Source organism: Pan troglodytes, chromosome 17, assembly GCF_028858775.2.
Source record: "Pan troglodytes isolate AG18354 chromosome 17, NHGRI_mPanTro3-v2.0_pri, whole genome shotgun sequence".
Lineage (NCBI taxonomy): Eukaryota > Metazoa > Chordata > Mammalia > Primates > Hominidae > Pan > Pan troglodytes.
In genome coordinates, this window is record NC_072415.2 from 41,653,522 (window position 1) to 41,672,359 (window position 18,838).

Genomic DNA, 18,838 nt, shown 5'->3' on the forward strand with positions numbered 1-18,838 from the left:
GCCACTGCACTCCAGCCTGGGTGACAGAGCGAGACTCTGTTTCAAAACAGGGGAGCATATCAAAGATGCCGCCACCAAGATAATAAAACCCTGAGAGAAAATACCTAGCTGCTCATAGTCAACAATGGCCAAATGGTCATTTAATTTAATCTTACAATAATAGCAAATTTCTTCTTTTGCTCTGACCAGCCTCTTTTTCAAAATTGGTCAATTACATAGAAAAGATAATGGTGGGCTAAGCATGATAAAGAAAGACAGGTAGACAATAACAGCAGTGGGAGAGAAGGGAAAAAGGCCTGTTTCCCCCAAAGCAATGACATTTCTCTGGTCATGTAGCAAAGCAGAGCTAATTGGCTCATACTGGAGATAAACCTGATCCTCATAAACGCTATTATACTTTCACCATGACATTATTTAGCACAAGAAACAAAAAACTCCCTACATTCCAGTTCAGCATCTTAGTCCATCACCATCTTAGTCCATTTTCTTCATTTCTTAGTCATGAAAAAATCCAAAGAGTTTGAAATTTATAGAAAAATATTATTTTAAGAAACACTTCATCATACAAATGAAAATATTCACTTAACTTTAAACCTCCTTTAAAATCTCCCATATTGAACAGACTAATATACTTAAAAAACTAATAAATCTTTTTAAAAAACGTTTCCAAATTTAACCGCTCATACTGAGTATTCCAGGCACCCAAAAGATTAGAAAAATTGCAGAAGTTGCTAAAATTCAAGTCAGAATACAGCCTGGGAAATCTCATTCAAATTATTAACAATGAATATAAATAATACAAAATATCTTCGACAAATTTAACCAGCAAGACTTATTTATTTATTTATTTATTTTTATTGTTTGTTTACTTGTTTTGTGGTTTTTTTTGAGACAAGATCTTGCTCTGTCTCCCAGGCTGGAGTACAATGGCATGACCTTGGCTCACTGCAGCCTCAGGTTCCAGGACTCAAGCAATCCTCCCACCTCAGCCTCCCAGGTAGCTGGGACTACAGATGTGTACCACCACATCTGGCTAATTTTTAAATTTTTGTAGAGATGGGGGTCTCACTATGTTGCCTAGGCTAGAGCAAGACTTAAAATAAGGCAATCTTGAAAAAATCAAAACATTTGAGCACCAAAATGCTGGGTTATTTCCCAGTTCCAAAATCCTTTTTTTTTTTTTTTTTTTGCCACATTATTAAAGCATTTAGCAAGGTAGTATAAAAAAAGCAAGTTATATAATAGATACTGGTGAATAAACTAATAAATGAGTAAGTAAATATATCTATTTGTCCAAGTTATTTCATTTACAGTCAGGTGGGTATTAATAAAGAAACTATTTGGCCACATCATTTCTGCTTCAAAATTAAGTATCTTAGATACATAAAGGACTTATTAGACACGGAAATGAAAAGAAAAAAATATAAATGAGGTTTTGAATAGGCAATTCACAAAAGAGGAAAAACAAAGAGTTTCAACTTCACCAGCAATCAATGAAATGGAAAATAAAACAGTTAAGATGGCATTTTAAAAATATCAAATCAACAAAGTTTTTAAGTAATACTGCTTACTGTCATAAAGATTAGACACCCAAACCCATATGCTGCTTAGTAAGAAGCTCATTGGTATGAACTTTTATGAAACCAGCAGGGCACTACAATACTTTTCCCTAAAATCTTCACTTCATGCCCTGGAATCTTCCCCACAAAAATAATCTAAAGGTAAAAAGCCACACACAAAAAAGTGCACCACAGTATTACCGTGATAGTCAACAAATGGAAACTTGCCAAAACACTATCAAAGATAGTAAAATAGCTTATGAATCACCCATATGATGGAATATTATGCAAAAATAAAATATTAAGACACTTTGATATCAGAATACGCCTATAAAACAACACAGAATGTAAAAAGCAACATACACAGTATGAAGGAATCCCAAATATGTGGGAAAAACATACAAATGAAAATAACTGGAAGGCCGGGCGCGGTGGCTCATGCCTGTAATCCCAGCACTTCGGGAGGCTGAGGCGGGAGGATCACGAGGTCAGGTCAGGAGTTCGAGATCAGCTTGGACAACATGGTGAAACCCCATCCCTACTAAAAATACAAAAATTAGCTGGGCGTGGTGGGGTAAGCCTGTAATCCCAGCTACTCAGGAGGCTGAGGCAGGAGAATCACTTGAACCTGGGGGGCAGAGGTTGCAGTGAGCCGAGATGGCGCCACTGCACTCCAGCCTGGGCAACAGCGTGAGACTCTGTCTCAAAAAAAAAAATAAAAACAAAATGACTGGAAAGATACACAGCAAAATGTTAAAGTGGTTATTTCTAAATATTATGGAGACAGATGGTTTCACTTCTATTCCTTATGTTTTTCTGTATTTTCAATTTTCAAAAATAAGTACATATCATAATTTTTATAACTAAGGAAAAATAAACCAAAAAGAAGTATAGCTAACTGAACAGAGTACACTGAAATGTTACTACAGCATTTGTTAGGCTGTAACTGAAACATAATTACAAATACCTTTTAATAACTTACTAGTTGTTTAACTTCTTCATTATCCTTTCCACTGAAATCTTTAGGATGAAACTTCCAAAGCAATGACAAATCAGTCAAGAAAAGGAGAACTTTCAAAGGGTTTCTAAAAGCCACTTCCACTGTAATTGGTTCTATTAAAAAAAAGGCCTAAATTAATAACTTTAATAAACATCACACCTCATTCTCAGCTTCGATCTTCTAAATGCATCTTGCTTTCATAGCTCTGCATTTCTGCCTAGACTGTCCTTTATTACCTTATAAATGTCCACGTATTCAGGATTCAGTTGTAATACTACATTACCTCCTTGAAAAGATTTCCCCAATTTCTCTGTACTAAAGGATGCCATTCCCTCTTGTATATTCCAACATCACATTGCAAATAGCTGTAGAAGAGTCCCCCTTGTCTGGTTTTATAAATGCAGCTCAGTAAATTATGAGTTCCTAATTTATTTTTGCATCCCCAGCACCAATTATGTGTGCCAAACAATAAATTATCTTCATCATGCTGTAAGTAAAACAAATAAAAAACAGAAATAAAAATTCAAGTATATCACCTTCTACAACTGCAAGTGGAAATCTTGAATTATCTGAGTAACTGTTCAAACAGTATTGTGTGGGATGAAAATTGGATGGAATTACTCCTTTGTTAACCACAGAAACAACTTGTTCCTCAAGTTCTCGCCACTGCTGAGAGGATTCAGAATCATATTCTTGATCAAGACTTACATGAGTAGCTGCTTGTTTTTCACCTAAAAAAAATTTGTTAACAACACGTTTATGAAGACTTGCCCTCAAATAAAACATATTTTAAATAGACATAAGGTACAGAAATAAAAATATATATATATACATTCACTCTTGCCTATTTCTAATTCTGAGTGAAAAATATCCTCTCATTAATCCTAGCTTATCTGGATTTTGCTTATAATACTGATGTTCTTTTCCTCCTGACTCTGAAAGAATGTATTTTCCCTAGTGTCCACAAGCAATTTTTATATAAAACATTTCAAATATACAGAAAAGGCATGGAGACTAATATAACAAATATTTGTATACTAAAATTTAACAAATGTCAACTTTCACCTATGATCCCAAATATTTTTAATAAAAAAAAATCACAGATAGAGTCGATGTCCTCTCTGCACCACCCCCAATCTTATTACTCTCCTTCGCCCCCACTGGCATCACTTCTTCCCAGAGGTATTCCAAAGTTAAAGTGTATCATTTTCATCCATGATTTTACCACATAAGTATATCTAAAAAATGCACAAAATTAGTTTTTATGTTTGAAACTTATACTGTAATTGACTCTTCACTCAGCATCAAGTTGTGGGAAATGTAGAATTAGCATGAATTCTCATGTACTGCAGCATGAATCCATTATGTGAATATACAAAACCATATCAATTAATCCTCTATTAGGAATTCTATTTCTTTCACTCTTTTGCTATTACAAACAATGCTACTATCAATATGACAATTAAAAAAAATACTAAATCGTATCTCAAGGAGAAACATTGATTAAATTCAAATATAAGAATGTTTAGAATGACAAAGTTTAACAGCCATCGAGAGCTTTAAAATATATGCATTTATATAAAATATATTTGTATAGATTTAGGGGGTACAAGTGATGTTTTGTTATACAGACATATTTTCTTGGTGGCAAAGTCTGGGCTTTTCGTGTAGCCATCACCCAAATAGTATACATTGTACCCATAAGTAATTTCTCATCCTTCATTCCCTACCCTCCCAAGTCTCAATGTCTATGTGTACACATTATTTAGCTCCAACCCCAGTTATCGATGGGAGCATGTAGTATTTGACTTTCTGTTTCTGAGTTATTTAATGTAAGATAATGAAGAGCTTAATATATTTATACTTTTGTTCCATTATTGCCATTCTAGGGCTCAATCCTAAATAAATCATCCTGCATTTAAAAAAAAGTCTTACAAGAACAGCAGAACATTGGTAACTGTTCTTTACTTCTATGTACATTTGAAAATTTCCATAAGACATTTAAAAAACAAATTTTATCTACAAAGATGTCCATCACAATACGATTTTTTTTTTTTGAGACAGTCTTGCTGGAGTGCAGTGGCGAGATCTCGGCTACTGCAACCTCCGCCTCCTGGGTTCAAGCGATTCTCCTGATTCAGCCTCCCGAGTAGCTGGGACTACAGGCACGTGCCACCACGCCCAGCTAGTTTTTTGTATTTTTAGTAGAGACAGGGTTTCACCATGTTGGCCAGGATGGTCTCAATCTCTTGACCTCATGATCTGCCCGTCGCGGCCTCCCAAAGTGCTGGGATTACAGGTGTGAGCCACCACACCCGGCCACAATATAATTTTATATAAGCAAAAGATGGAAACAGTCTATATATATCAAGTGGATGTTAAAATAAAGTACTTTATAAGCACTGAATAGAATATTTTACTAACATTAAAAGTTTATGAAGATTATATAATAACAAAAGCATTCTTTAAGTGAGAAAAGCTGTTGTAATTACAACTGTTTTGTTTTCATTTCATTGTTTTTAGTTTTTAAAGCTGGAAAGAGAAACACCAAAATAGTAGTTATCTTCAGGTGGCAGGACAAAAGAAGTAATAGAGAGCTATTCATTTTCCTTTTTTTTGAGACAAAGTTTCACTCTGTCGCCCAGGCTGGAGTGCAGTGTCGTGATCTCAGCTCACTGCAACCTCCGCCTCCCGGGTTCACGCCATTCTCCTACCTCAGCCTCTTGAGTTGCTGGGACTACAAGCATGTGCCACCACGCCCAGCTAATTTTTTGTATTTTTAGTAGAGACGGGTTTCACCATGTTAGCCAGGATGGTCTCGATCTCCTGACCTCGTGATCTGCCGGCCTCAGCCTCCCAAAGTGCTGGGATTACAGGCATGAGCCAACCGTACCCGGCTGAGCTATTAATTTTCAAATATTCAACTATACATCGTTTTTTAAATGGAGAAAGGAAAAGAAGTTTTTTTTAAATTGTCATTAGGTAATTAGGCTAAATAAAACTTTACTAACCATCCGCTGGTCGTCTGTCATGGCCAAAAAAAACCCGTGTTGCTGAACTGTTAATATACGGTAAAGGAAGCTGTGGCAAAGGACCATCTGGTGACAGCTGACTTACATTCTGAGAGAAATATAAAAGGGGAAAAAAGTAGTTTTTGTGAAAATGGTATTTTTATTTGTTTCCTCGTTTCTTAATACACAAGGCATTAAAAATGTTAAGCAAGAATATTAAGATATGTAATTACTAGTTTTATTTCTCATATCAGTCATAAAATTTTACAACTCAGAAGCACTTCAGATATTTATTCTGCCTCAAAAGAATCTTACTGAGGTTACTCAGCTAATTACCTGGATGTTACATATGCAAAACTTATTTTAGTAAGCATTTTACTTCTTATGACTCATTATAGCATCCTATCTGCCAAAATTCTAACCCATATAATTTCAAATTAATAAAGTCTAGACCCTAAAGGTAGTTATTTTCTGCACGATATAATATGCACTATTCATAGGCCTTGGGAAAAAATTTACAACTTCCCATTTTTTCCATAAAACAATGCTTTATATGTTTATCTGCTTGCCTCAGTGAAACAGTCCTTCTTCCTGTTAATTTTTCTCCATTGCACCATAATAGCCTGTCTACTTTCCACAGATCCATACCCCCTCATCTTTCACAAGGAAAAGAACATAGAACGTCCATCTCCAAAGGATGGTAAAGAGAACCCACTTAAAACCAACTGTAAAATCAGTTGTGAGTCTATAAAAGCATGATGAATAAAGAATCCAGAAAACCTGTGGAATCTTTTTTTTTTTTAAGATTCTAAGAACAGCCACAAATCAAGTGTTCGTTGTAATATTAAAATTCTCTTTTCAAGAACTGTGGAAGGGGCGATGTAACCAAGATCCATAGCCAAAAAGCCTAGCCTGCCACAGCTTTTTTATGACTGATAACTACATATATTCTAATAAAACTATCCTAAGATATGGTAATAAATAAATACTTTCACACTAAAATACAGTTTTAATATCTACTCCTGAATGAAAATAAGCAGTCACCTTGTAAACATAAAGATATTCTCTGAGGAAAGCCCCCTGTTGAGCAGCAGATTGTTTACTTTCATTAATTAGAATATGCCTAAAAGCAGACACAGCATTATCCAGCTGTCTAAGAGTATAGGACTGGCGCCCAATAGTGAAATTAATGTGATCCTCTGCAAGAGACCAGCCTTTTCCTTTGTAAACTTGCATGGCTTGACAATAACAGCGTAAAGCATGCTTTTTCTGTAAGAAAATAAACAAAATAATGTATTATACTCCAAATTTGTTTGAACTAGAAAAAACAAATACAAACACACACATAGAAACAATTAAGTAACTGGTTCTTCCTCTAAGGGGGACTGGGATAATGAAGAAAATAAAACTAACATTTATGATAATCCCTTCACAATTATATACGGAATGATATAGATAAAGTTACCTGAGCCATTGTGTGTGTGCGTTAGAGAGGAGTAGGGTACCTAAAGGAGGAAAAGGGAGGCCAGACTGCTTTGACATTTACCCACTACTTCTCTGAGCCACAATTTCAAAACGTCAACTTCAGAGGAAAGAGCTTACTTCTCAACTTGACTTTATCTACCTTAAATTCTTTCTGGAAAAAGGCAAGGGATATGTAAACAAACTTCAACATCTAAAATGGTCAGATTTCACTAATATTATGATGAAAAAAATGTTCTCATACTTTAACTAGAAGCATGCTATGTCTACAAAGAGTTTCTCCATATTAAGTAAAACAATAAACACATTTATCAAAGTTTTTTCTTGCCTACGATCAGAGACTTACATTGAATGTATGTGGCCACATATGCCAGATTACACATATGCCACAGTTTTCCACAGTACAAATAATATATAATAATATATATAATAGTATATATAATAATATATAAATAAACTTTTTTTTTCTATATTAAAAATTCACATACTGGACCAACCATGCTGATCCCAGCCTGCCTGCCTGCCTGCCTGCCTGCCTGCCTGCCAGAACTCACTGGCCAGTGTTGTGACCATTGAAAGGTTATGCCTCACACGGTTCAAATAAAGCAGTGGGCTAGGACAGCAGCACAGTAAACACTGCCTGGGCAAGACATGACGGGGTTCTCTGCCAGCATCAGGTGCTACCACAGCCTCCTTTTCAAGGTGCTGTTGGCAAGTGTCAGGGCATACTTCCTGGTATTCAGTGCATTTACTGCAGGACTTAAGAAGAGCAAGAGATTAATAATATACCAGAATGATATACAAGATATGTGTTCAAAATGCAAAATTGCAAGGAATGCCAAAATCTTACGAGTATTGCAATAAGAATGCAATATTTGTGGCAATAAACATCATCAATGTAAAAAATCAAAAGAGGTACACAGAAAGACAGATCCTGCATGTTCTCACTCATATGTGGGAGCTAAAACAGTGGATTTCATGAAAATAGAGAGTGGACTGGTGGTTACCAAAGGCCAGGGAGAGTGGGTGATGGAGAATGAAGTTGATTAATGGGTACAAATACATGGTTTGATAGAAGAAATAAGACCTAGCGTTAGACAGATCAGCAGGGTGACTATAGTTTACAACCATCTACTCTACATTTCAAAATAGAGAATTTGAATGGTTCTAAGGTGATGGATATCCCAAGTTCACTGATTTGATCTTTATAAATTATATGAATGTATGAAATTATCACGTATTATACCCCAAACTATGTATGTTTATTATGTATCAATTTTTTTAAAAGGAGAGTATTTTCTTCAAGATCGCTTACAGCCGGGAGGGGTGGCTCATGCCTGTAATCCCAGCACTTTGGAAGGCTGAGGCGGGCAGATCATGAGGTCAGGAGATCGAGACCATCCTGGCTATCATGGTGAAACACTGTCTCTACTAAAAATACAAAAAATTAGCCGGGCATGGTGGCGGGCGCCTGAAGTCCCAGCTACTCAGGAGGCTGAGGCAAGAGAATGGCATAAACCTAGGAGGTGGAGCTTACAGTAAGCCAAGATTGTGCCACTGCACTCCAGCCTGGGCTACAGTGTGAGACTCCATCTCAAAAAAAAAAAAAAAAAAAAAAAAAAAAAAAAAAAAGATCACTTACTAGGAACCTCAGATGCCAGTTCTCCTCAGAAAGATCAAAGTAACTAATTATCCAAACAGAAAACTGAGAAAAGACAGCCAGGATATGATGAAGAACCCATGGAAAGAAACTAGAGTGCAGGAAAGAAAAACAACAAGAGTTTGGCAGGGATCGAGTGCTGAGGAACACAAAACCCCATGGAAAGGGTAAGTGGGAGTACTTCTCTGCTGCCCTCACCCCTCTGACCATCTGTTCACCATCCAACTGATGGGGAGTCCCTCTGCCCTCATGATCCAGGACAACACTAACAGTGGCAGTTTGAGAATGTCCCAGGGACAAGGATGTGGGTGGCCAACTCACACAGGCATGCCCGCCCTCCTTTCAGGCCTGAACTGAGACAGGAGATACCACTGCCCTGCCCAGGAAATCTCTGCTCTTGAGTCACCACCGCACCACCAGATCCCTAACATATTCACAACTGCTGTGACATTAGCAAGTTTAGGAGACCAGTGGGTCCCCAGAGAAGGTGTGAGACCCATGGAGATGTAACCCTTAATTTAGGCTGCCCCTAGGGGAAGGGGGGACAGCAGCCTGCCAAAGCCCCACCTTGAGACAAAGGTAATGCAAGCAAGCAACAATCGCTGAAGTGGGCAGCCCCAGCGGCTGGAAATGAACATGAAGAGGGGATCATTTCCCGCCCACCCCATCCACTGTTGTGAACACAGGAGAGGTTCTCCCTGCTGGGAGCTGGCAGATGTGTTCTTGGGGAAAGCACTTTTCATGCTTTTTATGGTGGCTCCATCGCAGCTAAAAGTGAGCCTGGCCGGGCGCGGTGGCTCACACCTGTAATCCCAGCACTTTGGGAGGCCGAGGCAGGCAGATCACAAGGTCAGGAGATCGAGACCATCCTGGCTAACACGGTGAAACCCCGTCTCTACTAAAAATACAAAACATTACCCAGGTGAGGTGTCGGGTGCCTGTAGTCCCACCTACTTGGGAGGCTGAGGCAAGAGAATGGCATGAACCCCGGGGGGCGGAGCCTGCAGTGAGCCAAGATCGCGCCACTGCACTCCAGCCTGGGCGACAGCGAGACTCCATCTCAAAAAAAAAAAAAAAAAAAGTGAGCCCATGGCCAGGCACGGTGGCTCACGCCTATAATCCCAGGCACTTTGGGAGGCTGAGGCGGGTGGATCACCTGAGGTTGAGAGTTTGAAACCAGCCTGACCAACATGGTGAAACCCCGTCTCTACTAAAAATACAAAATTAGCCAGGCGTGGTGGCGCATGCCTGTAATCCCAGCTACTCGGGAGGCTGAGGCAGGAGAATCGCTTGAATCCAGGAGGCAGAGGTTGCAGTGAGCCGAGATCGCACCATTGCACTCCAGCCTGGGTAACAAGTGCAAAACTCTGTCTCAAAAAAAAGTGACCCCATGCCAACTGGGCTTGCAGGAAGGGCAAGGCCCAATTCCCCCTCCCTACAGAGAAGCATCCGGGCAACAGAAGGTGGACAAGCTGCAAAGCTGTTTACTCTGTACTAGAGGGAGAAGTTCCGCCCTGAGCCCATTTTGGTGGCAGCTGCCCGTTTTGGTGGAAGTGTACTCTGGCCAGAGCCTAATGGACAAAGTCTACATGAACTGATGGTTGTGAGCCCTCTGACAGGGGCGTGATAAGGAAGCTTCTGTCTGCTCAGGATGAGCAACTGGTGCACCCCATCCCAAAAAGGATCAAATAATCTATAAAGTAAATATTATCAGACTAACAACAGACTTCTCAGAAGAAACCTTACCAACAAGAAGAGATTTGGGGCCTGTTTTTACCCTTTTTAATGACAAATAAAAACAAAAACAAAAAAACTGCTAGCCAAGAATTTTACAGCCTGCCAAACTAAGCTTCATAATTGAAGGAAAAAATAGTATTTCCCAGACAAGAAAATGCTAAAGAAATTTGTCACCACCCGACCAGCTCTACAAGAAATGCTCAAAGGAGTTCTAAACACGGAAACAAAAGGATGATACCTGCTACCATAAAGATACACGTAAGTACAAAGTTCAAAGATCCTATAAGGCAGTTATACAATTGGGACTACAAAGCAACTAACAACATTATGACAAGTACAAAACCTCACTTATCAATATTAACTTTGAACAAAAATAGCTTAATTGTTCCACTCAAAAGACAAGATCCAAGCATATGCTATCTACAAGAGACCTATCTTCTGTGTAACGAGATCCACAGGCTCAAAGTCAAGGGGTGGAGAAAGATCAATCACGCAAATGGAAAACAAAAAAGAGCAGGGGTTGTTATTCTTGTTATCAAATAAAATGGACTTTAAACCAACAACATAAAAAAAAAGACAAAGAAGGGAATTATATAATGATAAAGAGTTCAATTCAACAAGAAGATTTAACTAGCCGAAACCTATACACACTCAATACCAGAGCATCCAAATTTATAAAACAAATACTACTAGACTGAACAAAAGACAAGCAGCCATACAGTAATACTGGGGGACTTCAACACCCCACTGACAACACTAGACAGATCATCGAGGAAGAAAACTAACAAAGAAACTCTAGAATTAAATTGGACTTTTGACCGAATGGACCTAATAGACGTCTACAGAAGATTCCAACTGACAACTACAGGATATACATTTTTCTTATCTGTGCATGGAACATTCTCTGAAGTTGACCATATACTGGGTCACAAAGCAAGTCTCAAAAAATTTTAAAAAGTCAAAATCATATCAAGGATCTCTCAGACCACAGTGGAATAAAATTAGAAATCAATACCAGGAGGAACGCTCAAAACCATACGAGTACATGGAAACTAAGTAACTTGGTATTGAATGACTTTAGGGTAAACAATGAAATTAAGGCAGAAATTTAAAAAAATTTTGAAACAAATGAACATAGAGACACAACGTATCAATACCTCTTGGATACAGCAAAAGCAATGTTAAGAGGAAAGTTTACAGCACTAAATGCTTATATCAAAAAGACAGATCTCAAATTAATAATGTCACACCTAGAGGAAACAGAAACAAGAACAAACCAAGCCCAAGCTGGCAAAAGAAAAGAAATAAAGATCAGAGCAGATCTTTATTCTTTAAATGAAATTGAGACCAAAGAAATCATACAAAGAATCAACAAAATAAAGTTATTTGAAAACACAAACAAAACTGATGAGACTACTAGGCAAGATTAAGCAAGAAAAAGAAGAGATGATTTTAATAAGCACAATCAGATATGACAAAGGTGACATCACAACTGATACCACAGAAATACAAAAGGTCCTCAGAGAATACTATGAACCCCTATGCACACAAACTAGAAAACCTAGAGGAAATGGGTTAATTCCCAGAATCATACAATCTCCCAGGACTGAACAAGGAAGAAACTCAAATCTTGAATAGGTCATTAAGTAGTTACAAAATTCCATCAGTAATTAAAAAAAAAAAAATCAACAACCAAATGAAGCCCAAGATAGCTGGATTCAAAGCCAAACTCTACCATATACACAAAGAAGAGCTGGTACCAATTTTACTGAAACTATTGAAAAAAAATATATATATATATATATTTATATATTTATATTTACATAAATATATATATAAATATATATATATATATATATATTTTTTAAGGAAGAAAGATTCCTCCTTAACTAATATCATCCTGATATCAAAATCTGGCAAGGACATACACACAAAAAGAAAACAAGTAAATACCCATGATGAACACAGATGCAAAAACCATCAATAAAATACTAGCAAACCAAATCCAGCTGGACATCAAAAAGTCAAATTAATCACAATCCAGTGGGTTTTATTCCAGAAATACAAGGATGGTTCAATATTTGCAAATCAATAAATGTTACTCACCACACAAAGAGAATTAAAAACCATATGATCATCACAATAGATACAGAAAAAGCATTCAATAAAGTCCAAAATCCCTTCATGATAAAAGCTCTTAACAAACTAAGCACTGTAAGAAACATACCTAAAAATAATAAGACCCATATATGACAAACTCACAGCCAAAATCATATTGAATGGGGAAAAGTTGAAAGCATTCCCCCTAAGAAGTGGAACAAGACAAGGATGTACACTCTGCACTCACACCACTTCTATTCAACATAGTACTAGAAGTCCTAGCCACAGCAATCAGGCAAGAGAAAGAAGAAAAAGTATCCAAATAGGAAAAGAGGAAGTGAAATGATCTTTGTTCAATGATGACAAGATCCTATACCTAGAAAACCTAAAGATTCCTCCTAAAGACAGTAGTCATTAGGATAAATGACTTCAGCAGTTTCATGATACAAATTTAATGAACAAAAATCAGTTGTGTTTCTATACAGTAATAAAACTCAAGATGAGAACCAAGTAAGAACTCAATCCCATTTACAACTGCCACACACACACAAAATAAAATACCTGGAATACATTTAACCAAGGAGGTAAAAGAGAACTACAAAACACTGATAAAAGAAAGTACAGACACAAACAAAAGAACAAAAAAAACCCACGCTCACAGATAAGGAAAAATCAATATAGTTAAAATAACTATATTGCCCAAAGCAATCTACAGATTCAACAATCTATCAAATAAATAATGTCATTTTCCACAGAATTAGAAAAAACTATTCTAAAATTCATATGGAACCAAAAAAGAGCCTGAGTAGCCAACAAAGTCCTAAGCAAAAACAAAGCCCGAGGCATCACATTCCCCAACTTCAAACTACACTACAAGGCTATAGTAACCAAAACAGCATGGTACTGGTACAAAAAATAGACATATGAACAATGGAATAGAATACAGAACTCAGAAATAAAGCAGCATACCTGCAACCAACAGATCTTTAACAAAGTCTACAAAACTAAGCAATGGGGAAAAGAACTCCCTATTCAATAAATGGTGCTGGGATAACTGGGCTAACCATATACAGAAGAATGAAACTAGACCCCTACCTATCACCATATGCAAAAAATTAACTGGAGATGGATTAAAGACTTAAAGATAAGACCTCAAAGTATAAAAAAATCGTAGAAGAAAACCCAGGAAATACCCTTCTGGACATCACCCTTGGCAAAAAATTTATGAGCAAGTCCTCAAAAGCAATGGCAACAAAAACAAAAATTGACAACTGGTACCTAATTAAACCAAAAAGCTTCTGCACAGCAAAAGAAACTATTAGCAGAATAAATAACGTCCAAAATCTGAGAAAATACTTGCAAACTACACATCCGACAAAGGACTAATAACCAGAATCTAAAAGTAACTTAAATCAAGAAAAAAAATCAAATAATCCCATTAAAAAATGGGCAAAGGACGTAAGGTACTTCTCAAAAGATACACAGGTGGCCATGAAAAATATGAAAAAATACTGAACATCACTAATCATTAGAGAAATGTAAATCGAAACAATGAGATACCATCTCATACCAGTTTAGAATGGCTATTTTAAAAGGCTATGGAGAAAACAGAACAGTTATACACTGTTGGTGGGAATGTAAGTTAGTTCAGCCAGTGTGGAAAGGAATTTGGAGGTTTCTCCAACAGATAAAAGAGAACTACCATTCAACCCAGTAATCCCATTACTAGGTATGTACCCAAAGAAAAGTAAATTGTTCTACCAAAAAGACACCTGTATTCTTATGTTCATCACAGCACTATTCACAGTAGTAAAAACATGGAATCAACCTATGGTGCTCATCAATGGTGGACTGTATAAAGAAAATGTGGTACATACACACCATGGAATATGACAAGGCCATAAAAAAGAATGGTATCATATCCTCTGCAGCAACATGGATGGAGCTAGAGGCCATTATCATAAGTGAAATAAATCAGAAATAGAGAATCAAATAGGCATGCTCTCACTTATAAGTGGGAGCTAAACAATGGGCATGCACGGACATAAAGAGGAAATAATAGACACTGGGCACACCAAAAGGGGAGAAAGAGGAAGGGAAGGAAGTGAGGGTTGAAAAACAACCTACTGGATAATATATTCACTATTTGGGTGATGGGTTAGTTCTCTGAAGCCAAATCACAGCATTACACAATATACTCATGCAGCAAACACAGACATGGACCTCCTGAATTTGTAATTATTTTTATTTTTATTTTTTTCGAGACAGAGTCTCGCTCTGTCGCCCAGGTTGGAGTAAAGTGGCACGATCTCGGCCTACTGCAACCTCTGCCTCCTGGGTTCAAGCAATTCTCCTGCCTCAGCCTCCCAAGTAGCTGGGATTACAGACACATGCTATCATGCTGGCTAATTTTTGTATTTTTAATAGAGATGGGATTCCACTATGTTGGCCAGGCTGGTCTCAAACTCCTGAACTCGTGGTCCACCCACCTCAGCCACCCAAAGTGCTGGGATTACACGCATGAGCCACCATGCCTGGCCTCTGTAATTACTGTTTTAAAAGAGGTACAGCCAGGCGCAGTGGCTCACACCTGTAATCCCAGTACTTTGGGAGGCTGAGGTGGGTGGATCAAGAGTTCAGGAGTTCGAGACCAGCCTGGCCAACATGGTGAAACCCCATCTCTATTAAAAATACAAAAATTAGCAAGGCGTGGTAGCGTGCGCCTGTAATCTCAGCTAATTGGGAGGCTGAGGCAGGAGAATCGCTTGAACCCAGGAGGCAGAGGTTGCAGTGAGCCGAGATCGTGCCATTGCACTCCAGCCTCGGTGACAGAGAAAGACTTCGTCTCAGAAAAAAAAAAAAAAAAAGAGAGAGGTACAGACCACCTCTCAGTGCCAGCAGCAGTATGTCTGACAGAAAAGATGACCAAAAAAGAAGGGATGGGAAATTGATGCTGACCAAACACACTATAAAAGTACACCCTGTAGAAAACCAAAAAAGCAGCAAAAACACCAAAGCAGTTATCCAATGTCAGCCACCACAAAAAGAAGATAGACAGTAGAGTGGGTAGCACCCACTGTAACAGCTAGAAGACTTCCCACATCTCTACGTCAAAATAAATTTCCAAAGAAAAAGGTCCAAGTTCCAGTCAATCACAATTCATGGGGATAGCTTTCCTCCAGATCTGGTTCTGAACTCACCAGGTACTAACCATTTGGCCATCACTGCCCAACTAATGAAAGAAGTGAACACTGAAGAAGATGCTACATCAAAAGGATCAAATGTTTTCAAAAAAGAAAAGAGGACTGCAAAGTTGAAGGCTGATTTTTAATAACAGGTATCTCAAATAGAGACAAATTAACGAGACAGAAGAAACCCAAAAGTGGTAACAGTTCTAAAAATCTAAAAGTTTTTAGAGCTGCAGTTTAAAAACCAAGAGGAAGTCCTGAAACAAGCAAGCATCTGCTTTGTTCAAAGGCAAGAAGTATATGAACTCAGTAATAATAATGACTGTGAAAAACCAGTTGGGAGGTCGAGCGTGGTGACTTACACCTGTAATCCTAGCACTTTGGGAGGCTGAGGCAGGTGGATCGCCTGAGGTCAGGAGTTCAAGACCAGCCTGTCCAACATGGTGAAACCCCATCTCTATTAAAAATACAAAAATTAGCTGGGCTTGGTGGCAGACACCTGTAATCCCAGCTACTCGAGAGGCTGAGGCAGGAGAATCGCTTGAACCTGGGAGGCAGAGGTTGCAATGAGCCGAGATGGAGCCACTTCACTGTAGCCTGGGCAAAAGAGCGAAACTGCCAAAAAAACAAAAACAAAACCAGATGGGAGTTTCCAGAGCATTAGCATATGGAGTCATGGATAGAGTTAGAGGCTTTGTTATTATCTTGTAACTAGAAGCTATTTTATGAAATTTAATTTTGATGTGGTCATCCCTCTTTATACCACTGCACTGGCCTGAATGGAAATACCAGCGTGTGCTAAAACTGCATGTGAGCATATAGTGAATGTGTGTGTGAGTATTTATGTGTGTGTATATATTTATGATGTATGCACATTTTTACACAACTGGTTTGTTCTGTAATGATACAGTTTGGTATTCTTTTCTTCTGGCTATTGCTGCACCCTATCACAAGCATAAGCAGCTATTTGAAATTACTTATCACTGCCACTCTCTGAACTCAGACAACCTCCATCCTAAAAAATGGGATTTGGTACCAAGAAAAGGCTTTTTTTTCACTAAACTTTTGTTTCAAAATATACTAGTTTCCACTGTCCTCCACACGTGCCTTACAGTATTGTCAGAATTGTCTTTGAGGGGGTTTTTTAAAGAAATATTTTCTTGGCTGGGTGTTGTAGCTCATGGCTGCAATCCCAGCACTTTGGGGGGCCAAGGTGGGATGATCTCTTGAAGGCAGGAGTTTGGGACCAGCCTGGGCAACACAGTGAGGCTCCATTTCTTAAAAAAATTAAGTTTTTTTTTTTTTTTTTGAGATGGAGCCTCACTGTGTAGCCCAGGCTGGAGTGCAGTGGCGCGATCTCGGCTCACTGCAAGCTCCGCCTCCCAGGTTCACGCCATTCTCCTGCCTCAGCCTCCCGAGTAGCTGGGACTATAGGCACCCGCCACCACGCCCGACTAATTTTTTTTTTGGATTTTTAGTAGAGACGGGGTTTCACCGTGTTAGCCACGATGGTCTCGATCTCCTGACCTCGTGATCCGCCTGCCTCGGCCTCCCAAAGTGCTGGGATTATAGGCTTGAGCCACCGTACCCAGCCAAAATTAAGTTTTTTTAAAAAAGAAATACTTCATTGATTAAGCGATAAATAAAAATAGTCTGCCACTGGACGGCATGAAATGAGAACACAGGATGTCTTCTGTATATTCCTACAAACATACCGAATTTGAATCTCATCATGAAAATAGCAGAAACATGTAACTTGGGACAATCTACAAAAATAATTGGACTGTAACCTTCACGAGTGTTTAAGTCATGAAGTCAAACGATCCTTTGACTAAAAAAGGACAAAACATCCTATACCCTTTGATAAAGGACATGCATGAGATGACTGTCAAAATCTGAATGGGGTCTGAGGATTACACAGTAGCTCTGTATCAATGCCAATTTTTTTTACTTTGATGGTTATGCTATGGTTATGTAAGGGAAAGTTCTTGTTTCTAGAAAATAAGAAATATGGGCCGGGCACGGTGGCTCACTCCTGTAATCCCAGCACTTTGGGAAGCCGAGGTGGGCAGATCATCTGAGGTCAGGAGTTCGAGACCAACCTGACCAACATGGAGAAACCCTGTCTCTACTAAAAATACAAAAAAAAATTAGCCAGGCGTGGTGCATGCCCGTAATCCCAGCTACTCGGGAGGCTGAGGCGGAAGAATTGCTTGAACCTGGGAGGCGGAGGTTGCAGTGAGCCGAGATCGCGCCATTGCACTCCAGCCTGGGCAACAAGAGCAAAACTCCATCTCAAAAAAATGAAAAATAAGAAAATAAGAAATATGTCCTAAGGTATTTGAGGATAATACGGCAAGAGATAAACCACTTAACACTCAAATGGCAAAAAGAAAAATTTCTGAACGGTGCTTGCAACTTTTCTATAAACTTGAGATTGTTTCCAAATTATTATTATTATTATTTTGAGATGGAGTTTTGCTCTTGTTGCCCAGGCTGGAGTGCAATGGTGCAATCTTGAGTCACTGCAACCTCCACCTCCCGGGTTCAAGTAATTCTCCTGCCTCAGTCTCCCGAGTAGCTGGGATTACAGGCATGCGCCACCATGCCTGGCTAATTTTTTTTGTATTTTTAGTAGAGATGGGGTTTCTCCATGTTGGTCAGACTGGTCTCGAACTCCTGACCTCAGGTGATCAGCCCACCTTGGCCTCTCAAAGTGCTGGGATTACAGGTGTGAGCCAATACGCCCAGCCTGTTTCCAAATTAATTTTTAAGTGATGTTTCTTGAGGAAAAAAAAAAAAAAAAAAAAAGCAACCCTATCTTTAGCATTTAGTAAAGGAACACAGTATTAAAAACTGATAGATATAGAAAAAGAGTTGAATGTGTCTTGTGTGTTCAAGTGGATTTTCGAATGTGTTCAAGTGGATTTTTAAAGATTTTTTTGGAAAAGAAATTTAAATGAGGTAAAAAGGTTTGAGTCAGCTTTTTATAGTAAGAACAGAAAGGTTGTCTAATCACATACACTCTTCCCCAGCGTTTTTTGTTTTTTTACTGACTACTTTCATGCCACTTCTTTTTAAAATGCACTTTACTTTCTGAT

The 18,838-nt window shown here is 38.4% G+C and overlaps 1 protein-coding gene across 6 annotated transcripts in view; it reads right to left on the minus strand.

The window, feature by feature from the left end:
* Window positions 1-18,838, minus strand: part of TRAPPC8 (trafficking protein particle complex subunit 8) — a 107,127-nt gene that overhangs the window by 37,835 nt on the left and 50,454 nt on the right. For all 6 annotated transcript variants that reach the window (XM_001159900.7, XM_063795571.1, XM_054672014.2 and 3 more), the window contains 4 exons: window positions 6,615-6,839; window positions 5,571-5,679; window positions 3,096-3,290; window positions 2,542-2,672 (listed from right to left, as the gene is read on the minus strand). In XM_001159900.7, the coding sequence (XP_001159900.4) occupies window positions 2,542-2,672; window positions 3,096-3,290; window positions 5,571-5,679; window positions 6,615-6,839 (660 nt within the window). The remainder of the gene's footprint in view (window positions 1-2,541; window positions 2,673-3,095; window positions 3,291-5,570; window positions 5,680-6,614; window positions 6,840-18,838) is intronic.